The sequence below is a fragment of the Amblyomma mixtum genome, chromosome 3 (assembly GCF_055824585.1).
Source record: "Amblyomma mixtum isolate Tamu chromosome 3, ASM5582458v1, whole genome shotgun sequence".
NCBI lineage: Eukaryota > Metazoa > Arthropoda > Arachnida > Ixodida > Ixodidae > Amblyomma > Amblyomma mixtum.
In genome coordinates, this window is record NC_143014.1 from 124,626,637 (window position 1) to 124,654,358 (window position 27,722).

A 27,722-nucleotide genomic window follows, 5' to 3' on the forward strand; every position below is an offset into this window, starting at 1 on the left:
CAAAGTACACCACGAGAGACTGGCAGTTCAACATGTGGGATGTTCAGCTGCGGCAATGGCATAGATGTCTAATGCAGTGGACAGAGAGGCTGATCTGTTTATGCTGCTGTGTTTTATTCATGGCGCTGTGTGTGTTTTATTGTAGTTTCATTTTATTTCAGGTCAAACAGGCTTTAGACAAAGATCCTCAAAATCAGTGAGTAGGGGCATTAGTGCTAGCATACTAAAACATCTCTATCGTCACAAATATCATTGCCCTTTCCATGTATCATTTTACCCACTCCTTCAGTCCGCCACAGGCCTTTCCTTAGAAAATTTCCCACCCACACAAAATATCTATGGTAGATGTTTTTTGCAATTTGTGGCAACTAAAATATGAAACATGCCAACTATAGCTCTGAAAAAAAAATCATGCAGTTTCGCTCGTAAACTGAAGAAATAGCTCACAAAATAGTTTATGATGCCTTAACATTTATCTGTTCCTATATTTCTTACTCTCTCCAGAGCAGTGATGCAAAACTTAATATTCAGTGTAGATTTGTATCTATTGCATAAGTGCACTTGCTATATTCTGTTATATTCATAGCGAATGCTGTATGTTTAATTGTTAACAACTGCTGTCATTTTTATGTTGCAAAGGGGTCCCAAGCTTGGCCAGGAGGTGCTTTGGGATCAAGCAATTAGTGCCCTCTTTGGCGAGCATTTCAGAAAGCGGGAGCAGCGTTGGTTAAATCCCTCCCATCAAATCGGTGCTAGCACAAAGATAAATGTTTTGTTTCACGATTTCGACGATGTTGCTTCAATGTACAGTTTTCAGTGCGATTTCAAGAGCTGAGCTGTGTTTTACTGCATTTTCCAAAAGAACAGCAAAGTTTAATAACGTTAAGTGGAGAAAAAAAACAATGCTCAGTGAATAATAAACATTTATTCAGTGCTGAAGCAAGGACACCGCATTTATTGCCAAGGCCATTCAGCATTCACTTGAGATGGAGCTGCTGACAGTGCCTTGCAGGTGCTGACTGTTACCAAAATGGCATAATAATAGCCTTATACGATAATAGACGAACGTAATGAATCTTAAAAGCAGAGCGCTACGGTAGCACTAAAAAAAATTCTTCACCACAGAAAAAGTTTTGCTGAACATTAATGATTAGGGATTGCAGAGCTACTTAACATTATTACTATGACCTGTGCTTAAAAAGTGGCCATGTGTATGCAGGTGCTCATAAATTTACTGATGCCACTTTGCTTATTGCACTGAACTTACCACGTAAACTCAGCAATCACTTGTGCCATGTTACGCTTGATGTGCACAAAAGTGCCCAATTTCCTGTGTCGCCCCACGTGCCCACAGCCACAGCAGCGAGCCGTCGAATGTTATCTTTCCCAGTGATCGCGGCCAGGTCTGGAGACGAAGGTCTTCTTTCAGGTGTTGCCCTTCTGCGTGCCTGCACCACGAGTCGGGTGTTATTAAGCACAGGTTTCGGCAACACGTGTCTTCCATCAGCTGGCCATGGAACAACCCGTGCTGACCTACCGCAGCCTACGCGACCTCGCCGACATTCTCCTCACTCAAGCTCTAACATGTGACAGGTGCGTGGCTACAAGTGAGAGAAGCAGTGAGGCTGTGCGCGAAAGTGAACGTTCAGGCCACTCCCTCCTGGGCGAGGCGGTCCTCTGTCTAGGGACTCTAGGGAATGAGAGGCCTGTTTAACTCGGCTGTGAGTGTGGCCGAGAGACTCCCCCGTTGGCGAAGAAGTTCCCTTCCACTGAGAGGCACTCTCAGTTGCTCTTTTTGTAAATCATGTAAATAGCCTGTATAAAGTTTTTCCTCCTGTTCTCTTAAAATCGTCTCCGACTTCCTCGTCCCCTCCTCCGGCCCAACTACGCTACCGGATCCCAATAACTGGTTGCCAGCGGCAAGATGGAAGCTGCGTCCCAACAACTGGAAGGCAGCTATGAGATGTCCACGTCAAGTCACCGGCTAAAACGGACCTCGGCAGCTTCAGGACCGACGGCACCAAGTATTCTTCTGCAAACCGACAGACGGACACGCCAGGTCACCAGCTCCAAAGGACCCCGGCAGCTATGGGACTGACGGCGTCAGCTGTATCTCGGGAGGGTGAGTGCCCGATGTTTGCCATTCGTTTCACCAGACCGCACTAGGACAGGCAGATGCTAGTAGTGAGTTTTGTGTGCTTTAGAAAATAAATATTTGGCAGGTTTTGTTTTGTTCACTTCAAGCTGAGGCTTTGTGTTTTAGTGGGGATTAGTGGCACGAGGTATGTTCCATGACGGAGAAGTTCAAGGTAGAGGACCTCCTTGAAATTTTGGAAGAACTGGGCATATCAGTAGACCCCACTAAAACGAGAGAGGCGATTCTGGATGTGATGCGGGCAGAGGAGGTGACAGTCGAGGAGGCAGACGAGACGTGGGAGAAGATTGCGGAATGAAAAGCAAAGAAAAAAACGTGACGGCTTCTCCAGGAGAGAGAGAAGCGAGAGGAGCAGGAAAAGCGAAAACTCTGCGAGGAGAAAGAGAAGAGAGAACTGCTTCAGCAGCAGGAAAGACGAAGGCTCCGCGAGGAGCAAGAAAGAGAATGGCAGGAGCAGACTCGTAAGAGACGGGCTGAGCTAGAGGAACTACGCAAACGAGAGCAGCAGGAGCTCATGCGTAAGATTCAGTTTGTCAAATGGCAAAGGCCCCGAGATCGCCTCAGGAGTTTCCGAAGAGGTGAAAACTTCAAAACTTTCCTCAGAAATTTTGACCAAATCTGTAGGGAGGAGGAGATAGACCAGGCCGAATGGTCAATGTTGTCCTTCCTGTTCATGTCAGCAGCGTATTGGCGCGCCTGTCCGACGAGGAGGTCGACAGCTATGAAACAGCGAAAAGGGCCCTCTTCCGCTTCTTTGGCATCAATGTAGACGTTGGCTCCAAAGGCCGAAGTGATGGCAGCGCGGAACGCCTCGATGAGAGTGTCAGCGACCACCTTAAGAACCCCGCTTGGTCAGTTATGGACACAACAGTCGCTCAGGAGAGTAGTGACAGGGCAGCTTCAAGCTCAGAAATAACTGCCAGTTCGGCAGGAGCAGGGACCGAAAGTGTAGGTCTAAAGGCAGACAAAAAGAGTTACAATGCCGCCAGTCATAACAAAAGCACCAAGAATGTTTTGGCAGCAAATGCAGACAGTGAGGAAATAAGTGACAAGGCCGGTTATGGCCCTGAGATAGATGCCGCTATGGCAAATGAGGTGGACGTTCCGCGCCAGAAAATCTGTAGTGAGCTTGTATGCCTCCGCACCGAAATACAGCTTTCCGGAAAAGAGTGTCACAGAGAGCCACTGAATGGCAACGTTGATGCGCCAAGTCAGAGCGCAGCGTTAGATGAAAAGGACGATGTCGCTCAGATTGTTAATGGAAGCTGAAATGATAATGACTCTGCACCAAAACGCACAATTCAGGACAGCGAACTGTTATGCTCGGCAGAAATTTAAGTGCAGGGAAACGAGCTGTTGTGCTTAGAAGAAACAGCAGAGGTCACGGGAGCGAGAGGTTGCGCAGGTGAGCCGGCGCCTGGCATTGTGGGCAAAGCGCAAGTGGCTTCCCTGCGCGGCAAAAAAAATTGCAATTATGACGGGCCTTTGGGAATTCATGGGTCGACTGAGGGGAGGGCCGGCAGCATAGCACCTGTTGGCAACAGGAAAACTTTTGACAGGCAATGAAAGTCAACAGGCAAAGATTCCGGAAGACGGCTATGCGTGAAGGCAGCTAATCCGAACACTTCTGCGAGAAAGCAAAAAGTCAGGGATGTAAAAGTAAAATGTAAAAGTCAAGCTTTTACATTTGAGGACCTCGCGTAATTTCTCGAAATTGCCACTGCGGTGCTCAAAAGTTTGCAAGCGTTGCATAATAGCCCAGCCTACTCATCATGCGCAGTCAGGGCGTAAGCCACCAGCTCCATTGTGGACTTGAAGGAATCATATTCTTAGCGGTAAGAAACAGACACAATACCAAGACAAACACCGCTGTTTCTTACCGCTAAGAATATGATTCCTTCAAGCCGTTACCAACTAGCCCAACTTAATCTTTTAACGAAGCTCCATTGTGGGACTGCAGCACGGGTTATGATGAGGCAGGTGAAGCCCGCGGCGGGCTACAGAGGAGGATGCATGGTCGCCACACAAAAGAGTGCCACAGAGGACCCGCGAGTCAGAGGGGGACACAACATGCAGGGATCCAAGATAGGAGAAAGCGCTCCTCTAGCTTTGAGCTTCTCAAGCGCTACCCTGGCTTTGGACACATGTCCCGCAGAGGTGGAAGTAATCAGACCCTCAGATTTTTGGAGACGTTAGCTGGTAGCCCGGCCTTCCGACCGTGACCGCAGAGAGCGCGGCTGAAGAATGGAGAATTCCATGAATAATCATCATTATCATCATCAGCAAGACTACGCCCACTGCAGGGCAAAGGCCTCTCCCATGTCTCTCCAATTATCCTATTCCTGTGCCAGTTGCGGCCACTGTATTCCCGCAAATTTCTTAATCTCATCTGCCCACCTAATTTTCTGCCGCCCGCTGCTACGGTTGCCTTCTCTTGGAATCCACTCCGTTACCCATAAGGACTTCTTGTATTTAGTGTTTGCTTTTTTATTCATTTAAGCAACTGTACAAAAATGAAAGCAAACGAAGTTTTGAGCTTTTATACCTGCGTGGAATTTTGTACCTTTAGTTAACTTTCGCTGTAGTTATGTAACTTTGACAACGCTTCTTTTTATGTAACCTATGTATGGCGCAGTTCTTTGCAGCACGAACAAGTTTTGTGAGGTGTAGTCTCATCCGCGTGGTTATTCTGCTAGGTTTTGTTTCTTTTCTTTCATTGCGACAGTTATGTTTAAAGACTAGATGCAAATTGACTTGCAGCAGGTATTCGTTGTACATAGGTTTACCTGCGCTGCGAATTGTGAGAGTGCCCGCTGAGGAACGGATGTACACCGAAGTCATTCATGAGCCAATTTGGCTTATACTCTCGAGTGGGTGACTTCGAGATCACTTCGAGCTTGAAACTTGTTAGGTTTGATATGTGGGCTTTGCAAGTAAAGTTAGTTTTAGTATATGTTAGGTGCTAGTGTACGCTGATGCAGAAGCTTGAGCGAAGCCCTTCTTGGCCACTGCAGCTAAGGAAGCTCGCGAGAGCTCATAGGGATGCTGCTTTGTTTGGCCGTACGAGGTTGTGCTGCAGGTTTCTTCTGCAAGGTTTGTTGTGCAAGTTTTGCATGCTTGCAACAGGTGTTGTAGAGCCTGCTACGATGCAGGACGGAAAGTACAGGTGCTTGTTGACAGGTGAGTAAACCACCCATGACTGCAAAATTATCTGAATATCTGGAATTAGTTTGAATAATGAGTCTTCAGAAAGATAGGCAAGCTTTCACTTGGCTTTCATTTCTTGCTTCTACCCTGCACAGAAAAGTTCATCCTTGTTCTGAAAAGCAGCACTTCCCATTTTTCTGATTTCATTTGTTCATTTTGTTTCATGGGGTTTAACATCCCAAAGTGACTGAGGCTATGAGGGACACCGACAAGGAGGGCTCCGAATAATTTCGAACACCTGGGGTTCTTCAACGTGCACCAAAATCGCACAGTACACGGGCCTGTTAGCATTTTGCCTCCACTGAAATGCGACCGCCGCGGCTGGGATCGAACCCACGCTGTTCAGGTCAGCAGCCGAGCACCACAACTACTGAGTCATAACAGTGGCTGCTTTTATGATTTGAATCCAACAAATATCCGCAAGAGGTATCAGACAACATGGAACCTCACATGGTCATGAACCTTGTCCCAGAACATTACTTGTGTCCTTGGTAGTGTCATGAGTAGGGTTACCCTCAGCCATCGTCTCAGATCCTTTTGGTGCTTATATTATTTGCAGTTCTGGCTCGCTTACAGATTACATGCCATAATCAGAAGAATCATTTTTAAGCTGGAAAAGAATCTTCAGACTCAGGAATGCTGATAATGAATGGATATCACTAAATGGATGGATGTTACAGCATTCCAAACAAATAAGTTTGGAACTTCCATGCACAGGACACATAGGTCGGCACACTCACTCATGAGTGCACTCACAATGCCTCACTCACACTCACGTCTGAAAGTACGAGTGGTCATGAGTTTGAGTGAGTGGTTGCGAGTATGAGTGGACGTGAATGTGAATGCGCTGAGTGAATGCGAGTGTGGGTGACGATGAGTGTGAGTGAGTGGATGTGAGTGTGGAAGGAGATGAGTGCAAGTACGAGTGAGCGGATGTGAGTGGTCATGAGTGAGTGGATCTTTGTGTGAGTAGAGGTGGGTGGCAAGTAGACATGAGTAATGAGTGGATGTGAGTTGACATGAGTGGATGTGAATCTACGTGAGTGGCAAGTGTATGTGAGTAGTGGGTGGACGCGACAGCGAAGTTGGTTGCGTGTGTTTCGCGAAGATGGTATTAGCTATTTTCATGTTGTTGACAGCCAATGGAAGCAAACATTCATTGCCAAGGGCGCTCAAGACAGCATAAGGCATTAGGCCGGTGTCTTTGGACAACTGAAGCAGAGGATTGGCGTGGGAACGGCAATCTTTCGTTGCTATTCACTTTTCTAGTTCACCATTGTATAGGCACAGGCCCTTTGCGGGTGCAATGAGCTGCTACAAGTTGCGTCAGATCCTTTGATCTAATTTCGCATTGCCACAGCTAGAAAGGTAGCTGTCTCTGGTCACGCCTCCTACACTGCACGCGCTTGTATATGCAGAGTTCCAATGCTTGCGTTGAAACAAAAAGCATCCGCTTCTCAGCAGTAACTAGCCTAATGTGGGATCTCGAGTAATGCAGTGACGCATAGGTTTTTTTTTTTTTGTGCCTGGGTGTGTGCATTGCAGAGCTTCGCTCTTGCCGTAACTTTCTGACTGGGCCAGATCCACGCAGAGAACCTGACCTACTTGGCCCAGCTCTTGAACTGCATGAACTTGGCTCAAGGAGGAAACGACGCGAAAACCAAGCACGCTTTTTGGTCGTGCTAAAGGTTCTTGTTTGTCATGTACTTGAAGGAGCCCAGAATCACAAATCGAGCATTTGGTTTTTATTTTTTGTATGCACCGCATCAAACAGGGTGGTGGCTTGACGCCAAGAAGATAGGTGAAGCGGTAGTATTTAATGTTTTAATCTGCACCAGAAATGATAGTTTGTACCTATGGCGATGAAAGGCTGCGGCGATTTTCGGCAGTGGATATCAGGTTGCGGTCTAATTGGCCGCACCCTTATTGATTGGTTCGACATACAATTCGAACTTAATTTTTACAAACTTGGGAGAAGATCTAAAATATAACATCTCTGAACAGGGGTGTAGCCAGAAATTTTTTTCGGGGGATGTTATACGCCGCCAGTAAAAAATAAAAAGAAAGAGAGCCTGTGCCCAAACAATATCTTAGTCATTTTTCTACTGTAATCAAGCAGCAGGGTTAGCTGTTTCATTCACTGCAATATCTACATAATACGAGTGTACACAGGACTTCGAGTACTTGATCCGTAAAGAATTTATTTTCTCACAAGAAAACACTCGTACCAAAAATGGCGGATATTTACAATATTTTCACATAGGATATTTACAATATTTTCACACAGACAACATACTGCATGGCAGACATGTCCACAAATCATCCGCGCATGCCTGCTCTGGCTGGATGAAGCCTGCCTTGCTCTTAACTGTGCCCTAAAGTAAGCCCAATAAGTTTTGTAAGGGGGTTGATAATGGCCCCTCCCGCTAGCATCCTTTTTATGCCGGGCAAACCTAAACTAGTGGCCCATTCCCGCCATCTCTTTCTGTGAGGAACACACTAATCTTTTCAAAAACTCCGTCATAGCCGTGTGCACAGCGGGGGGGGGAATAGCTTTATGCAATCGAACCTTCTCCGACATTGTTTATAATGCAGTGTTATGGCCATGCAGGTTTTTTTACGATACTGGCAGCCGAAGACCCACGATGTTGTGTCCCAAGAACTGTTTACTTGCCGAGTCACTTTGAGGCAATCTTTTCAGGTTCTTTTTTGCAGTTAACAAAAGAGAGATGTGTCGTATTTTTTGTGATTCAGAGGTAATGCAAATTCATTCGGAAGCATGTTGTTACACTGATGCCACAGCGGTGCAGGGACGTCCATCCTCTGACGGTACTCACAAAGTGAACAAGGCAAGGGAAAGCCTCATGGTGTTTGCCATCGTTTCAACAAGAGGACTTGTCTTCATGTGGGCGGGGATAAGTACTCTTGTTGAAATGTGGGTGGCACCCAGAGAAGCAATCCACCTATACCTCTCTCTACAATAGCTATTCCTCTGCCGATGTTACACCTGGAAGTAAAAACTACTGCTCAAAAATATCCTGTATATTTTGCGATTTCATTCCACTGAAATAAATGTTTTATAATCATTCCTCATCTCTGCTCTCCGTTTTGGCCTTAGAGGAGGTAGCGGCCTTGGTGAGAGGAGGAGTTGGGGGACTGCACTGAAGCTTGGCTCATTTTAATAAGGAACCCTGCACACTCCTATGGACATTGTTCAACAAAATCGTGTCTAAGCATCTTAGCTGTGCTGACACCGGAGCACACATGCATAACATTGGTTCGGGACACAGAAGAAGCGTGATAAGTTACCACTTTCTTTAAGGATCGAAACTGAAAGTTGGCCAAAGAGCCCGACAGAGCCCTGGGCGGCTCACAACCACATCTGTGCAACCCAGGCTGTGCCAGGGGAACCACGAGAGTAGTCAGCCGTGGCAGTAAATCTCTCATCCCCTCCGTTGCCCGCAAACAAAGAAACAGTGAGTGAACGTGAATGTGAATGAGTGGACATGAGCGTGAGTGAATGGTCGTGAGAGTGAGTGAGTGGTTGTAAGTCTGAGTAGACATAAGGACGAGTGTGAGTGAGTGGTTGTGACTCTGAGTGGACATGAGAGCAAGTGGTCATGAGTGCGAGTGGGCATGAATGTGACTGAATGGCTGTGAGTGCGAGTAAACATGAATGCGAGTGTGAGTGAGTGGATGTAAATGCGAGTGGCTGTGAGTGCAAGTGTGATTGAGCCACCTGTAATGGAGCCGAGGTATGACAGCACATGAATACTAGTGTTCTTGGATATGCTTCCTTTTAAAGTTTGTTCTAGAGCATCCTGATTTTTCTCAGGGCGAGCATCACCTCCAGTTCACATCTTTTTACCCTGCACCCTCTTCTTCCGAAGGCTTTCAAACGCAGCGCTACCAGACTGGCCCTCCTGCCAGAGTGATATGCATACTGGACCCTTTCAACACTTCTCTCAAGCATTCCTACTATTACACTTTATGCCCACACTGTTCTCCAGTGTGTTTTCATCCTATGCGAGCTGCACCCTCTCTGCAAATCATGCAAAAGTAAAGGGCAAGCACATTTTCTTTGCAACCTGCAACATTTCAAACTTGGCTCAAGTGCAGCATCGCAGCCATGGCAGTCCCTCTCATCTGGAGCTGCACTTCTAGCACTGCACTTGGCGTGACCCGAACCCTTCTAGTAACACCACTGGTAACTGGTGAGAAAAATGTGCATTTTCCTCAAGAGACGTAATATTTTTCCAAAAAGCAGTGCTCACATGGGTGAAATGTTCATAACAGAATGCACATCCAGTCTAACCTAGGTAGCTAGCCTGACTCGCTTACAATGTATAGGCACTACACTGGACAATTTAGTTCTATTTAGCACTAATTTAGTTCGATTTTTCTGGTTGGTTTGTTGCTATTGTATAACGATGTTAAAATAACCATCTTCTACTTGCTTCTTTTTCCCACCCCAGTTATGTAACCCCCCTCACATAATACTCCAGTCAGAGCCCGTGAGGTACTTGAATAAAGAAATAAAATAAATAAATAAACAATGCAGAAGGAAATTAGATGAGACTCAAAAGGATGATGAAGAAAGAAATACACAACAGGGCCACAAGGGATGCAAGGGATAGAGTATACACTACCTGTGCCTGTAGTCTGCTTTCTACTATATATTCTCTGTTGAACCTAATGCACCACATGCAAGCTAGATTTAGGAGGACTAACTAGGCCCTTTCTCTACAAAATAAATATGACTGCACTGCTTTAGAAGATGAAGAGAAGCTCCCACAATCTTCACACTTCTAATGAAGGGTTGAGTCATGACACTATAATTACGGATTTGTTCCAAAGACTGCTCACTCCGAGAACTCTACGCCTCTGCCTTACCGTCATGCAGAGGCACACGAGCACTACACCAGGTATTTGAGGAGGAAACAAACATGTGGGCACAATGGACACAACCATTTGCTTCAAGCTGCCTCATGACATCGGGATTCATGGGCTTGAAGGTCCTCTTTAGGTGGGTTTTAACATTTGCACTAATTGTGTTTCAGCTACCCAGGCTCTCGATGATTTGACACGTGTACATTCACACCTGTTTGCTGTGTGTGTCAAATGAGTGTAGCTCACATGAAAACAATACCAGCATCATTACCACTGCTGTTTCTTCTGGCAAGAGGTCGCTGACACGCTCAGTAGGCAAATGTCGGTGAAGCTCCTTGGGCATGAGTGTCTCCTTATGCTCCTCTTGCTTTCTTTTCTGCCCTCCTGCAACAGCAAAAACTGAAAGTGACAGCAAATTCTGTGTGAAGTGCATTTTTGGTAACTCTGCATGCACTGGCTGCACCATTTATCCATGGTTCCATGTTCACTTTGAGTCACTAGCCACCACACTAGCTACCCTAACAGTGATTCTCCCTATAGCAAGAGTGCAGCTGCAACAAAACTGAATTCTTATTCTATTGCAACTCAATACTTTTGCATAAGAAGCCAGCAAGCTCCAAATAATGGTTACGATAAAAATTGCAGGCATAAGTGACAATGATACTTTAACAAGGACTTTTTTGCATGAAATGGCAGACTGCAATCCCCATTGTTTGCACTGTGAGCAAATAAAGCATTGGTGACTTATTTAGGGAGCATCAGTGCTGCTGTGGCCTAAAGCAAGTGCACACCATTCTCTACTGAGGCATCACTGCAATTTATGGATCTCTGCAGTATACTTGATGCTCCATAGCCACTGCCTCCAATTACATCTGTGTGTTTAAACGCACCATTAACTTTTTCCTGGATTGCAATAGCCCAGAAAAACCTCATAACTCTATATCAGCTGCCTTTCGACTCCTTCACAGACCACCTCTGTACATGCATGACATTTGATGGATGTGACCATCTCACACTTTCTCATTACCATATTGCACAACTGCAGTCCCATGCTGATGTACGCATTCACTTTGAATAAACAATTTTGTCCAAGATTCAGAGGTTAACAATTTACTAGCAATGAGGATAAGATCACCCCAAGCCTGTGACATAAGATCCCAATTCAACCCAGTAAAGCTTTGCTTGTCAATGGCAACACTGATGCTTCTGGAAACAACAGGCAAATTCTTGCAAGCTGAGCCTTTTCCCCAGTTTGCCTATCCAGAGTATCCAGTTCTATTTTCAAGCCCATGGCACGAGGTCAGGTGACAACAAATTGGCTACGCTTTGCAGCACATGCAGCCATGAGAAGTATACCCTGGTGGGCTTGCTCTGCACACTCAAGGCACCATCAGAGATTTTGTGGTGCAGAAATTGTTACACATTATGATTGGCAAGCTCAACGTACACTTTTTAAGGAAGCTCTCAGTTACAATAAAATATTCCTGGTTTGAAATAGGAGGTCAGCTGCCTGATGAATCAGTTCAAGATTATCTCACTGCACTTCAATAATTACTTTGCCACATCTTTTGAAGATTAGCTTGCCTGCTTTCTCTGCAATGACCTTGCCTGTGGTTTGCATGAAGAGAAAATTCTGCTGTATTTCGGGGCTAAGCCTGATCTCTAGTTGTTGAAAGCAGTCCTGCTGGCATGTGCTACTGGAGAAGCTGTTACGATGAAAAACTATACCACTAAACGCCAGCTTTCTTCGCTGCATCCCTGACAAGTCAACCATGTTTGATGTTGCACTGATGAGAACAACAGGTATCCCTGATTTCGCTGCACTTTCTGCACTAGATCACAAAAGTGCCATGCCAGAGCAGTGACCATTCTTGCAGCACAAGTGTCGTCTGACAGCACTCTCGTTGCAGCGGCCACATTGAGCACAAAAGTGCAAAAATGTTCATCTGCTGTGGCCATGTGTTGGTGTTGTCAGAAAACTTGTTGATTCCGACAGTGATGAAGAACTTGACTCCACCCATTTTGTTGTGTTGTGCAAAGTGGCACGGGTCGACCGCCATCAAGTTTGGAGCGGTAGCAACGAAAAGAGGTACAATGAAATTTCAAAAGGCCATTCAGACTTACACGAGACCTTTGTGTGCATGGGTCGGGCTGTTGCCATTCTACCCGAAAAGTGTCTGCGGTCGTCCGTCAATTTCAGCAGAAGAGTAGCCTGATAACTTTGAGCATCGACTTATTTGAACAACACAACTTGTGTTCACTGTTGGCGTATGGTGGCGGCACAGTGATTGTCAGAAGCTGACCGGCAGGGAATGATCTGGGCTGACTAAGAGGTGAAGGCGTGACCTGAGTGGCAATGTCAAAGGCAATCATTACTGTAAGAAGAGGTGCGGATGATGCTGCCATGTGCTAAATCCTGATATGGAGCCACCTAGGCAAAAAAGAAAAGGGTCCCAACCAGTCATCACAAGTGTTACGATCACCCATGTAATAAAAAAACAATATGAATGCCGATACGAAGCCATCTAGGCAAAAAGGCATGAGTGGCAGCGAGTCATCACAAACGTTGCAATCACTCATGCATTAAAAACATCACCTTCCGTCTCTTTCACAAACTCTCCGTTGTGCTGCATGTGGTCGTCTAGCACGGGAAATGTGGCCATTTCAGTGTCATTAACAAGCATGGCCATGAGCCGTCTGCTACTTGTCTGCTAGGGAGGGTGCCAAGCACCTCGCACAACTTGTGCAGCACTGCGTCAAATCAAATGCTGAAATGCAGGAGGTGCTAGCTGCACTGACAAATCGAGTGCTACAGAAACCAGAACTGATGCAGAAAGTGAAGCCAAATAGAGGAGACCTAATACACACACCTGCTGCTGCCATAACACAAGCTGCCACATTTGTGACAACAAGGAACATGTTGACAAAACCTTCCAGAAGAAAGCACTTCAGGAGAAAAAAAGCTTTGAGCTTAACCATCAAAAAGTGTGCAGACTAAGGAAGCTGCAGTCTCATGGATGCAGCTATTACATCTCGAAACTGACTGACTCTGTCAGTATGGTAAACCTGCACTCTAGAACAGTGCCTCTGAGACATCGGCTAAAGCAGTTGGTGTTGTTTGCAGATTGCCAGCTGTCTGTTTTGATGTCACTTTTAAACCTTGCAAAGGACTCAGACTAGAGATTACCACACCTAAACAGACAACACAACACTGTCACTGATGAGTGCTGTGAGCTAATTAATCCACAAACTGGCCTTCGTGAGAATTTATCAACACAGGCATCTTCATTTCAATTACAGCATACGTACTGAGAATTTTCAGGACATAGAGGGAGCACCTCCACTGATACAGCATGGTGGTGTTGTAAAGGCCGGCATGACTGCAGAGCGGTAGGCATGTGTGCACGTGGGCTTAGAAGAGAATTGAAAATCAATGAAATCAATGATGAAGAACATTGCAAAACCAGTGAAACACAAAACTAAAAGCACTGCTGCTGATGCTGCTGTGCGTCAACAGATCAAGGCTTGGTGAGAGATGTGTGCTTTGCCTCACAACTAGAGGTGACGGTGTAAGCGTCTTGCCACGGGGCGCCATTGTGGAGACACCGTAGCTATATGGTTGACCTGCAGACACTGCGGTCTCCACCTTCTCAGCAGGTGTAAAAAGGCTGTTTGCCCTCACTGGAGCCGTTGCTCTAGGGTGTGCCTGTGACCAGTGACAGCACATCGAGGGTTTGCACACATCTGAACTGTGTTGGCTGAAGGGCACCACCTTTAGCAGGCTGTGAGGTCATTCGAAACTGGCCTTGGCCAGCAGGGGGGCGCAACATTGTTTACGGAGAGTCTCCCAAGTGCACCCCACCTGAAGAATGCTGAAAGCCGGGTGGCAGGCCCAGGAATGCTTGTACCCATGTTTACTGGTGGGAGCCGGCAGTGAGTTGCGAACCAACCACCTCCCGCATCCCAGACGAGTGTCCAAACCACTTGCCCGTAGCTGCAGTACATTTACCACCACAGACAAACAAGACCCACTAATTTTGAATTTGTCACTGTGTTTCCCCGGCAAGAAGTTAGAAACATTTACCAGTCACTATAGCTTGAGTTTTCACTGATAAAGCTGCACCTTTTTCTGTTTTTTTAATGCTCATAAATTTTATTGCACTCCACCTGAAGAATGCTGAAAGCCGGGTGGCAGGCCCAGGAATGCTTGTACCCATGTTTACTGGTGGGAGCTGGCAGTGAGTTGCGAACCAACCACCTCCCGCATCCCAGACGAGTGTCCAAACCACTTGCCCGTAGCTGCAGTACATTTACCACCACAGACAAACAAGACCCACTAATTTTGAATTTGTCACTGTGTTTCCCCGGCAAGAAGTTAGAAACATTTACCAGTCACTATAGCTTGAGTTTTCACTGATAAAGCTGCACCTTTTTCTGTTTTTTTAATGCTCATAAATTTTATTGCACTCCACCTGAAGAATGCTGAAAGCTGGGTGGCAGGCCCAGGAATGCTTGTACCCATGATTACTGGTGGGAGCTGGCAGTGAGTTGCGAACCAACCACCTCCCGCATCCCAGACGAGTGTCCAAACCACTTGCCCGTAGCTGCAGTACATTTACCACCACAGACAAACAAGACCCACTAATTTTGAATTTGTCACTGTGTTTCCCCGGCAAGAAGTTAGAAACATTTACCAGTCACTATAGCTTGAGTTTTCACTGATAAAGCTGCACCTTTTTCTGTTTTTTTAATGCTCATAAATTTTATTAACCACAACTCCATTCCAAATAAGAACACATATTTCTAAATATGCCTACATATGGAACGCGAGGAATCAGAGGTTGCTTATTTCCATGCACTGTGCTCTAGGAGGAATTGATCATGCCGTGTGCTTTCAGTCTGTTTGTAAGTAGTGAATGCAAAGCATGTAGTGAATGTAAGACCATTTTTATGTAGTGTATTTAAGACCATTTTCATCCTATTCTATTCTATGCTTGTAATCTTCTCGCCTATCTGAGTGATTTCAGAAACAGTGAGAGAATGTGGCAATCTAAGTGAAAAAAGAATGCGAGTGAAATGGAATTCAAATGACAGCAATATATCACACCCACTTCCACCACCTCGTGGAAAACAAAGCACCATATCACATACACATGGTGCAACAGGACGCACAGAAACATACATGCAGAAAACTATTCGTGCTTTAAATGTGCTGATTTAGGGCTCAGTGATGTTTCTTAACAAGCAACACCTATTATTTGCACAGGTCTTTCCACTGCAAGCAAAGAATCTTTTTGGAAATTAAAGGGACCCAACATTGACCAGAACCTGTCTTAGTATTATGGCGGAAATGAAAAGATCATGCTTTAACCTGTAAGAACTGAGCACTGCAATATCAAAGAAACAAGGATTTATAATTTAATTTGGCATTGAAAATCCCACAGAAAACCATCTTGCAGTGAAATCCTCCATTACCATAGTTCTCCACCCCGTGACCACATCTCGGTAAAATATCGCTCATTTGTTTTAAGTGCACAGTGTTTTTTTCTTTCAGGAATGTTTGTCATGTTTTACTGTAGTTTACAATCTCCACAGTGCACCATTCGATGAAATACAATGCTTCCTTCGCATTACTGTGCCATAACAGCTTCCGGTATGGAAACTAAAATGGATGCTAATCGATATAATAAATATATCTCATTACTGTCTGGCAGGTGAGATTTATGTAGGTTTTTGTCACAGCGCTTTTGCTGATGTGCAATCACCATCGCGATTGCAGATCATGGTTTCCAGCATCGGGATACATAAAAACAGTATATAAAAAGTATTTGTAAAAATTTTCTACAGCCTTTAGGCGCACAGTAAAACCGTTGTGGAATACAGCACCTTAGACAGCAGGCTTTCCGTTGGGCTGAACAAAGGTAGGTTATTAAAATTCAGTGTTCTGCTCCTTTAAGCTGAGCGCCTGATGTAGGAAACTATGCTGTCACCATCCTGCAAGCATTCCACTAAAGCGCGAAAACTTCCTGCTCCCATGCTCTCTCTGTGTTGCTAGCTATGAAAACTTATGCAATGACATTCAGTGGTTTTTCTATTTCCTTAACGTGTGAACATCCATGTAACAGCACTTCTAATGCATATTTTACAGCAAAGCTTTGACAACAGCAGCGTCTGAACATGCCGGCGGACCACCCAGGCAACAGGGCAAATGACATGGTTCTGAAGAAACAGTTGGAACTAATCAGGCTATTTTTTCCTGTATTCTTCCCAACAAACATAATTAACTCTGAGCACTCCAAGAGCTGTGAGATACAAAATGCTACATCTTTTCATATAATTTTCGTGAACAATCCACAAATGGCATGGTGCACCGAGGGACTATTTACCAAATCAGGTATTTCCCTTTTTCTAATTTATTGCCATTATTTTTTCTCATACATTGCCACTGCCATGCATAGCATATCTGCATCTGTGCTAGACTTGCTCCTTTCGCACGTGCACAATGAAAATGTTCCTTCAACATCAGAGCTACAAATTAGAAACTCACAACAATGTTGAAGCAAAATGTCACTAGCATAGGCGGAACTTCACATAATGATGCCAATAGTATGTCAGTATAGTGCTTGAGCTTCAGGCCTTCATTGCTCCTAATGGATATCCCCAAACTTCTGCCGAGGTGAACCTATGCCTTGGGTAACAAGTGTTGAAAGAGGTTTCAAATAATCAACAATTAAATAATAACAGTGCCCAGTAATGACTTTATGATGCCTGTGAGTTTTCAGGTGGAGCCTTAAAGTTTTCACAACAGCAAGGTACATTTTTTGAAGCTGCCTTTTCGGGTAGGAATTGGCTTGAACCTTATTTTGACGACATCTCCCTAGGGTGTAAAAATCAGGTAAAACAGGGTCTTACCTAAAAAGAAAAATCCTTACACCTTCAGCAAATAACAGGTACTGTTAAGCATACTTTGAGACCAATTCAAAGTATATATGCATTCGGGATCTTCAAAGGGCTGCTTTACACACAAAAAGAAACTTACATAGGCATATAAGAATAAAAGTGCTGTTGCACATTACAAATTCTATCTCAAGAAAGGAGTCAGACCAGGTCTCAGACATTGGGTTCTCAATATACCTTTGGTTACAGCCTCCAAAGGTACATTTATTAAGCTCTTCACAAACTGATACAGGTCATTCAAACGTGTAGTTTTGATAACCGTGTAAAAATGCATAAAACATATATTAGGCTACTTTTCAATTTGAATGCAAAACTCAAGCATTTACACAAGCCTAGCAGGAACTTTTTAAGTCTTACAAAGGCTCACTTCCAGATAGCTCAGTGACCATGGCTGAATTTAGGCAAAATGAAAATGCAAACTAAAAGCTGCCAGCTGGTCCCTTCTCCATCATCATCATTTGCAATTGCCTAGTTAGGAAACAAAACTTAAGAGGCAGCTGCTGTTTTCTGCAAGCTCAGAAAAGAAACTACAGCAAATGAGATGTCACATTTTAGATTCACAAGAAGTCCCGCAGGATCAAAGTGTTGCAGGGTACTATAAAGCTAAATGCATCCTTTCAATTCCAAAATGTTATCTGCGATTTCTGCTGCTCTGCTAAAGAGAGCAGAAAGAATACGGAGTTCAAAGAAAGAATGGTGTGACAAGAAGCATGCATGTTCCGATACGCAGCATCATATTTGTGATTTACAGAACATTTTGTCCAACAGCAAAGCATATACTCACCAGAAGACAAAATCTGTCAATGTATGCTTGAGACAACGTGCAGCTTCTTAACAGAACAATGTGAATTCCCACAACGGACAGCAGGGTTTGCCAGGTAAGTGTTCGGTAGGGCTTGAAAGAGCTGCAGGAGAGAAATGGAAAGCCAAGGCATTGAAGCTAACCAGGAAGAGGTTTTGAGTTTGCTACTTTGCAATCATGGGAAAGAGGGGATTAAAAAAAGAAAAGGTAGAGAGATGGATAAAGAAAACATGAAGCACATAAAGTCAGGCGTGAGAAGCACGCAGCAGTGCCACAACCTGTTGTGTTGTGTGTGCAAGATGACCTTGAGAGATGCAGAGCGGTGCCTAGAAAGACACCAAAGCCGACAACCAATGGGCCTACCATCCCAGGATTTACTGAAGACGGCTCAGTGCAGATCACAGCGCTAGTCTTTCACAGAGCACAAAAAAGAATTTTATTCATAAACAGGGGATCAGACCACCTGTGAGGCAATGAAAGCTTCTTTGAATCTGTTACAAAGGTGGCGCATGTTGAGCAAACTACCCATCTCTGATTTGGTGGCAAAGAACTTGTAGTATTGCTCAACTCGTAATTACATGGTGAATTTAACTTGTTAGCTCTCAAATGTGTGCATCTTGTTGGTTGCGGTCAGAAATCTGCTCGTTTAGGCCATGAAGAAAAAAATGTTTCGTGCCTAAGTTCTTGCATTCTTTTTATGTCTTGCTGTTGCATCCCTGTTTTTGTACGCAATGAAGTCTTTCAGCCTTAATGAAAACTTTTCTTTTTTACCTGTGATAAGCACAGAGTTCTTTTCCTTTTTGCGTTTTCCTCACCCCACCTGTCTCCAGAATGGTTGGTTTATGGGGTTTAATGTCCGAAAGCGACTCAGGCTATGAGAGACGCCGTAGTGAAGGGCTCCGGAAATTTCGACCATCTGGGGTTCTTTAACGTGCACTGACATCGCACAGTACACGGGCCTCTAGAATTTCTCCTCCAAAGAAATTCCAGCCGCCGCGGCCAGGATCGAACCCGCGTCTTTTGGGTCAGCAGTCGAGCACCATAACCACTGAGCCACCGCGGCGGCCTGTCTCCAGAATGATACTGTTTTAATTTTCCTTGCCAACTCACTATTTTAACATGCATTATTTGGCAGCGTAGGCTAAAATGTGAAAGATATGCTGCAAAGGTGAACCGAAATGAAAAGAGAAGTGCAGTTTACATTCAGCTGCACAACTGAGCATAACACATAATCTGCTTTGTCAGTGCAAGTTAGCCACGTCCATGCTATAGATGTCCTGCACGAAAATATGCACAGGTGGTACTCACACGTGTACGCCTCAATAGGGATGTCATGGTGATACCATGCACTACCTGCGAAAAGAAAGTGCAGCTGCTGTTTCAAAACCCATGTTACACTGCTCACACACATACTGGCCTTAGTCCTCTTAGTGCTTTATGTTGTAGTGGTGGTGTGACTCATCAAGACAGGAGAAAACTTTGCTACTCACTGTAAACTTGTAAGGTGCAGTGTGTGATGGAAGATGGTTACACAAGTAGCGTCAACTGCGCAGCCTAGTTGGGAAGACCATGTCATAAATGCCGCAAACAAATTTGTCGTCTGCCAGACCACTCAGTGGCTTGCATCAGCAGAATTTCCAAGAGCTGCACAAAATGTGATAAGATGTGATCAGTGTTGTAGGCGTTACCGAAAAAAAGTAACTAAATACGTTACTCGTTACGCTAAGAAAAAAAGAACGCGTTACCACCCTACGTTACCTACAAAAAAAGTTAACGCGTTACCGTTACCGTTCCCGAAAAAAAGTATCGCACGTTACTTTGCCGTTACTCCATGGCCATAAATATTAATCAGTGCGTCTTCGCTGTAACTGTAACCTATAACTCGTCTTCTCTGCAAGGCTTGTTTTCCAACCAAAAGATCTCAAACCCTGACGACACGCTCATATTCTTCAAGCGAATGGTAACTCCGGATGGTCGCACTCTGCTTGCAACAGTCTAGGCAGGAAACGGAGGGAGGCCGTCCTTAGTTACAGTGCTGTGCGGAGTGCGTTGTTCCTGGTTCTGGCTAGGGGAGAAAGGGGGGGGGGGGGGGGGGTATGACTATGACGGGAGAAAGTTGGAGGGACAGCGTTGTTCAGCAGAAAATTTTTAGAAAGTTTAGTGTGAGGTAGCTCACTACTGCCGGCACAGGAATTAACAAAGACCCATTTTCTTTTTCTTCCTCTATTTCGGTGCTACAGCCGGTCGACTGCAATCCCCTTTTCTGTGCTGTACCATTGTACTCTTTCGACGGCTCTCTTGGGGCCATCTTGAAGTAAAGTGGCGACATTACTGAGTTTACTCAGAAGAGGGAACTTCTTCCACAAAGAATGCGAGAGTGTCGCCTGGAATAGAGACAAGTGTGTGAATGCGTGTTCGCATTTTTTTTTTTTAGTTGGGTGCGTCGTCAAGGGCAGGTGTTTTCTGGCATCCATGCGAGCCGCAACAAGGGTCGTCGAGAGCACCCGTAGGTTTTGTTTATTTGCAACATCATTTTCGGCGTTTTTTTTTTCTGAAAAAGAGGCGGAGGGGGATAATTGAAATAAAAAGTAGCTAGTAACGAGACACCTCACGTTACCGGAAAATGTTAACGGAAGTACATTACCCGTTACAGTTCCGAAAAGGTAACGAGTACGTTACTAAGTTACCGAAAAAAGTAACACATTACCGGTAACGGCGTTACTTGTAACGCGTTACCGACAACACTGGATGTGATCAACATGAGATTTAGAGAAAAACTGAGGATAGGAGAGCACATTAAAAAAAAGGATTTCATAAACTGCAGCAACTCTGACATAGTTGTGAAAACTTGGAACAGATGGCAGCTACAAAGATTCATCAGGCTTAATTGTATGAATCCCGATATTTTAGTTCACAATCATGAACCTATACAGAGGGGGTGCTTATGCACGAGTCATGGTTTTTGTCGACGAGTCCCAACTCTGCCTAAGCACGCCTTGTGCATGTGTTCATGATTACGAACTAAAATATCTGGATTCATATGACTGAAGTTACCAGTTAGTCTTTTGGTGTTGGACATGCACTCCTGGTTGTGAAAAGAGTATTTTTTGTGTTTCTTTCTAATAAACAACAGTTGCTAGTCAGCACCAGTCCTGTCTGCTTCCTTTGTAACCTGTCTCTGCACTGTTATTCACAGTGAATACGTACCAACTAGCTCAACTTACTGTCTTACTGAAGTGAACAGAGCTCTAACAACACTCTCATATTCAGTTCAAATGATTTTTCACTCTGCTCTGACTAAACCTATGTCTTTACTGGAGAAAATAAGCAAACTACTTTAATTTTTTCAATTTCACAAATAAACCAATGAAAAGATGGGCAGTGCAGATGTTGCATGCATTTTGATAGCATCATTAAGAATGCTTCAATATACTCTCTCTGATAACTTTTAAAAATACTGGTCAAGCAGTAATGGGCTGAAAAATGTGTGTTTACTGTGTGGTAGACCTTTAAAAGACCACAAGAAAATTAAAATGTTTTGAATGAAGACATGCATTTCACAGGGAGCAACAGTCATGAACATCGTGGCTGAAAATCCATGCAATACACACTTCGAGAAGCCTGCAAATTGAACAGATAACTGGGAGTGCCTTGTCACCAACGGCCCTATCTATCAAAATGATTCAACAGTGCTTAATAAAGTCACCTCGACCATCCAGTTACCTGTGAAATGCTATCTTGGATGCTAACTAGCCAAATATTTATGCTGTGATCACTGCAATGTGGGTAGGCCATAATAGTAGTCTTTTGGTCCCATTTCAATAACCATGACAAAAAAACAGATGTAGCTACCCGAGCCATGACTATCATTCAGTACCACGTCACCTGCATGTTGCCACATAAAGCACCAAGCGTAGGCGATTCTTAGCGCGTGGTTCATTTAAGACAGCAGCCAAAAAAAAAAAAACTCCCCCAATTCAATTACTGAAGCATGCCCACGCACAAGAGAATGAGAGGGCATGTTGTGATTGCTCCCTTCATCCAAACTGCGCCCAATGTGACCTGAAGACCACAACATATGTTCGAACATCTGACAAGTGTTCAAACTGCCATGCAATTTACACAGTTCGTTCAGAAAGCCATGAAACTGCACCAAAAGAAAGCAGCATCAGATACAAGTTGATCTTCTTTGATTATGGCATGAGATAAGTGCAACCAGAACTCACACAATTGCCTAATAGAGTACAAAAAGATGATTAATTCTGCACACACTATTTCGACAAAAAGAAAACTGAGTGGGCTGGTGAACAAGGTGATGCAGGTTTGATACTAAAAATGCAGTTGTCTTTGCAAAAAAAAACAACGTTGAAGGCACCTAGAAGATTCTGTAAAGCTGGTTTAGCGCATATACTTAGGCGCCAGGGTAAAATGATTCTCGGTTGCAAACAATTTTTTAAAAAAGTCTGAACCTCAAGTGTGTAACAGATAGCAAAAAAAAAAAAAATTCCCGACGATTATGTTACTTCCTAATGTGAAATTTGAGCGTAGCTCATCAGCTGTTTCAGCTTTTCGATAGATTGAGGCAAAAATTCCAGCAAGACACGTATGCACAATTACAGACAACTTGTTATTTTTCACACACATTCCGTCATCAAGAAACACTACACCAACAGTTCTTGACTGCCAAGAAGAAAGCTTTGTGGACAGAGGAATAGATGGATATATGCTCGAATTGCTGCACCAATGCCTGGTTCCCAAAGATGAGGTCTGCGCAAGTATTTTGCGAGGTTGTTACAGCTGTGGGAGCCGTTACGAGCGAGAGCAACGGGATGTTCTGCTGCATAAGTGGTAAGAAATTCGCGCTTGTCTCTATATCTACATTAAAGTTCCCACCCACCCTACCACCCTGGCAGGTGGCAGCGTTTCTGGCACATCGTTGTCGATGCCAAAACATGCAGCGCACATCTGTCACTACTGCCACCACGTAGCTTAAAGCACGATTGAGGTGTCCACTGTTCCAAGAGGGTAGTTATGCACCTTCCCTCTGGTTCAGGTGTCCACTGAGATGTGTGAGACAGATACTGCGCATTTCCATTCCTTAAAAACCAATTTACAAATTTTACCCTATGCTTTCCAAGCCCCCGCTCTGTTGGTTTCGCAGCTGTAGAGACAGATACTGCGCATTACCTTTCCTCAAAAAAATACCGAAGACACTTTGGAAATTCTAAAGTGTGCTTGGAGAAAGCCTTGTGGTCAACGCACTGCCGCTTCCCCGAATCACTTGGCGCGGAATCACTGCGACGCTTCAGAGCCATGTGACTCACTCACTCGACTGCAACGAGACGTCTGGCGAAGGAGCGGCAATGTAGCTGCCACCACCAACGCGCGCGCGCTCGATCTACCTCTACTGTGTGACATCACGGTTGCTATGCATAGCCGCCCCCCTCTGGCACGCCGGTTGCTAAGGAAGGGAGGATGTTGTGCTTTTACTTTCTCCTTTCCAAGCTCCCGCTCAATTGCTTTCCCAGTTTAAAGGGTGTCCACTGCTGGTTGCAACGGACAACGGCGACGCCGCGAAACGGAGAAACGGGCTCCTAAGAGCTGCGCTCTGAAAAAAAAAAACCTCTGGCAGTATGAGCTGCAAGTTCAGATGTATGCAAACTCTATACAACAGTTGGGTTCAAGCTTGCTGAAAGCTCCAATACCTATTCTACAAGGCACTGCATTGGTTAGTCACAAATGACTATAATTACCCACTACAGCGATCACAGAATGCATACGATACATACGTGCTATGTCATGGGCAATTTGCATAGATGGTGGCGTCGACAATTTCATTCGTTTATTGCGCGAGTTTAAGTCACACTTGTGGGTAAACAGGTTTGCGCAATAAACAGCACGACGAAAACATAGCGCAAAAAAGGACTCGGACGACACAGAAGTGGACAGGACAGGCGCTGTCCTGTCTTGTCCACTTCTGTGTCGTCCGTGTCCTTTTTGCGCTATGTTTTCGAAGAACTGTTACCAACTAGCCCAAACCAAGCTACTGTTACATAAACAGCACGACTGCAATATCTTCATTCCTAGCCTACTCACTGCCGATTCGCACCATTTTTTACAGCTCATCAAGCTGCAACGAGCCACCATAGCGTTGGTATGGTTTCGAGCTGCTTTGCATTTCAATTCATATTTGAACATCGTTGCGTGCAAATACCAGTTACCAGCATTTCATGTTGCTCCGCTGCGGTGCTTCCGCTGCTGCACACATCAGCGTCGTCGTCGGAATCCCCCTCTCACCTCTGTCATAACCTTCACGCCTTTGCTCAGCGTTGGGCAGCCTCTGATAATTCGCGCTGACCGTGGGCCCATTGCTCGTGGACTTCGTGTCCTTCCACAGGGACTGCGTCAAGACTTCTGGATCTGCTCCGTCTTCGAGGCTTCGCTGCTACTTGAGGTGGTCGAACTCACAGGAACGCGTGTGACATATTGCTAATCTCTGTTTGAGCACGCTCTTGGCGGCGTCGGGGTCCTGGCAACATTTACGTGTCTGACGCCGAAAAGTCCCCCACGAACACAGAAACAATACCGCCGGCAAGATCGGCGCGAAAAGCACCTGTCATGATGTTTACGTAGTCAGCTCGCCGGTTACTTCTCTCACCACGTTTGATCTTTCGGACTCAAATGGTGACAGGCACGTAGAAACGATGAAAAAAGAACGCCAAATGTGAACTTTCAATTACTTTCAATTAAGTTTGCTTGCCGCCCATGCTTGCCGCCAACCAACCGCGGATCGCCTTGGATTATGTTCTGGGGCATCGGCTAGCGCTGATGATGGTGATGGCGTAGTAGTGGGCGGTGGCTATTAGCTCTATGGGCGGAGGTACGATATTAGCAAAATACCAAGAAGAAGAAACAGTTTGTTTTACATATTTTTATTTGTATATAGTGTACATTGCCGCCTTCCCTTTATCTCTTTTTGCTATCGCTCGTCACTTTCTTTCTCCCTATCCTCTACCTGTCATTTCGGTCACGCGAGCCGCACCAAAGCTGCTTCAGGTTTCAACGGTAGATGCCGCAGCTAGCCACATCTTTTCCTTCGTTTGTTATTTTATTAATAAAGAGCGAGTTATATTAAAAATTTGGAGAGCGCTTAAGCTTCGCCATTAAGAATGGAACGCGACAGGGTCTTGCAGCGTGGGCATGGTAGGCCATGGAGTACATACAACTATAGAGGCTAGAAGGTTTATAATAGAGTTACTGTATATGCTACCAAAGTTTACAGGAACTCTGGTTTATAATACAACGGCGCGACGCCTTGCCCGTTGGACAAATCGAAAATTGTTTTTTCGAGGAAAGGAAATCACGTAGTTACAGTGTCACTTGTCTTGGTGGACACCCGAACCGCGCATGATAAGCAGCCCCCGATTATAGATCGCCGGTTCAAATCCGTATCGCGAGCTGGGCTCGAACTTAATTAGTATAAGCTTATGGTGCACGAAACGCTTAATAGCCGCCGCGGTGGCTCAGTGGTTCTGGCGCTCGGCTGCTGACCCAATTAAAAGACTCGGGTTCAATCCCGGCCGCGACGGTTGAATTTGAATGGAAGCCAAATTCTAGAGGCCCGTGTACTGTGCGATGTCAGTGCACGTTAAAGAACCCCAGGTGGTCGAAATTTCCGGAGCCGGCGTCTCTCATAACGTGAGTCGCTTTGGGACGTTAAACGCCATAAACCAAACGAAACGCTTAATCGCATGAGGTCATCCGAAATAGTCTGCGGTAAACGGTTGGCATGATACGATTTTTTCCTACGCGTGGTGCCGACAGCTACTACGGAGGCCGACGGCTTCTCCACCGAACGAGCTGTGTACGCTTTCGCGTAATGAAACAGTTCGCTCTCCGTCGCATTCACTGCGCTGTCAAAAACCACGTGTTGGCGTTTCCACGATTCGGAGGTACCGTTTCCTTCATTCATGGCCGAAACCTCCCCAAAACGCTCATGTACCAAATAACTGCTCAAGAGCGCCGAAAACACGAAAAAAAAAAATCCTCGTGGGACCATGGAGTTTCATTTGAGAATCAGCGCCACTGTCTTCCATGGGCGTCCGGAGGGGGGGGCAAGGGGGGGCGGTTGCACCCCCCTGGAAAATCACTCACTCGAATCGTGAGTGATGGCCGCACGCCAGGGGCGGTGGTGCGCTCAGTCAAAAGGGTAAAAGCAGCCCCGCATGGTCACATCTGCGAAATGCCGCGTCCGGGCGTGCGTCGTTCCGCCGTTTTCAAACCACGCCATCGTTAGCTCTACTGAAGGGCGACCTGTTCCAGACATACAGCGGCACCGGCGAGCATGTGTTTCGAGCCGCCTTGAGATGGGTGTCTGTTTCTTTGATCTCTAGAGAGATAGCGACACGGAGGCAGACAGTGCACGGGGCATCTTGTTTTCGCCTATCGTTACGCCGGTCACCGATGAATTCTTAAGGAGGGAAGGACAAATCAGCCGTGTCCACCCCCGCTTTGTCGGGCTGCTCAGGGGCAAGCGGGCGATGAGTTGGCGCCGCCGCCGCTCGCTGTCTCCTCCGATCCACGGGTAGCGCAGTTCGGTAGAAGCGCCGCTTTCAGAATCTCCGGCAAAGGGGATTAGCTGCTTTTGTTCACGGCGACGCAGTCTCCCGAGGCGCCCCCACACCAGCGTTCTTTGCGTCTTCTGCGAAAACCAGCGCCTTTGGTCAACGCAGCCCGATGGCGCCTGCCTGGCTCGCCTGTCACCTCTGGCTGGGCCTCAAATCACAACAGCGCCCATGTACTGTGCGTGTCAGTGCATGGTAAAGAGACCCAGGTGGTCGACATTACCCGGAACTCTGTACTACTCCATCCCTCATAGCCTGAGTCGTTTTGGGGCTCTGAACCCCATAAAAACACAAAAACAAATTTTCCGACCGGAGTGGCGAGTGTCCCTTCCCCTCGGAAGTTGCGCGGCGTTCCTTTCACCCCCAAAGTGCGCATTCGGGGATACTGCGGCAAGTAAGCCCTCGCACGTGTGCGCGCCTCTGTGTTTGTGCTTGGGTGTTTTTAGTGGCCGGTTGTCAGCGAAGCTGAGAACAACCAAGACAGCGGACGAGAAAATGACGAGCGGCGAGCAGTGTGTGTGGGGTTGCTCGACTGTGCGGATGCGCAAGCAAGATGGAGCGAGGTGTATGAAGCTGCGAGCGTGCATTTATCTTGTAAATAAGTTTTCGTTGTATATATAGTCATCTTTTGTTTTCAACGTACGCGTTCAACAGTTTTTCCAATCAATGTGTATGATGAGTGTGCACCGAGAGCGTGTAATGAAGCACAGAAGTGAATTTATCACACGTGTAATTACGCAATTCACCCAGAAAAATCCCAGGCGCCTACAGTTGCTGTTCAAGGAAGACTGACTGAGTGACTGTAGTTGCGTGTTTGCGAACATATTGTGCTGTGTGCTGGTCATCAATCCGGGTGAGTCGAGAACCCGTATGCAGGAAGACTGAGCACTCTTCTCCACGAAGTGATATAGCATCTTTTTGCATTTTTTATTAATTTTAGTTGTTTCTTAGTTGATAAACTCCAATGTACCTCTCCTAGCCGCGCTTTAATTTGCTGTTTGTAATTTTTCTTTCATGTGTGCATTGTGTTTAATTTTTATTTATATATAAATAAATAAATTTACTCCGCAAATAGCGCCTTTTTGCT

The 27,722-nt window shown here is 45.5% G+C and overlaps 1 protein-coding gene across 14 annotated transcripts in view; it reads right to left on the bottom strand.

Annotated features, from left to right (window-relative positions):
• LOC149351728 (uncharacterized) overlaps positions 1 to 24,817 on the bottom strand; it is a 28,325-nt gene extending 3,508 nt beyond the window's left edge. For 2 of the 14 annotated variants that reach the window (XR_016290635.1, XM_089581084.1), the window contains exons 1-5: positions 24,233 to 24,817; positions 19,502 to 19,655; positions 17,994 to 18,114; positions 13,562 to 13,632; positions 10,524 to 10,636 (exon numbers count right to left, since the gene is read on the bottom strand). Coding sequence is in view for 8 of the 14 variants with exons in the window: in XM_089581084.1 (XP_089437210.1) it covers positions 10,524 to 10,636; positions 13,562 to 13,607 (159 nt within the window). In the remaining 6 variants the exon portion in view is untranslated. Of the gene's footprint in view, positions 1 to 1,267; positions 1,449 to 4,032; positions 5,450 to 10,516; positions 10,652 to 12,376; positions 12,599 to 13,561; positions 13,664 to 17,993; positions 18,115 to 19,319; positions 19,365 to 19,501; positions 19,656 to 24,232 lie in introns of those variants that run through there. The other 12 variants (XR_016290634.1, XM_089581082.1, XR_016290638.1 and 9 more) reach the window with 11 other exon arrangements.
• Positions 24,818 to 27,722: the final 2,905 nt, after the last annotated feature.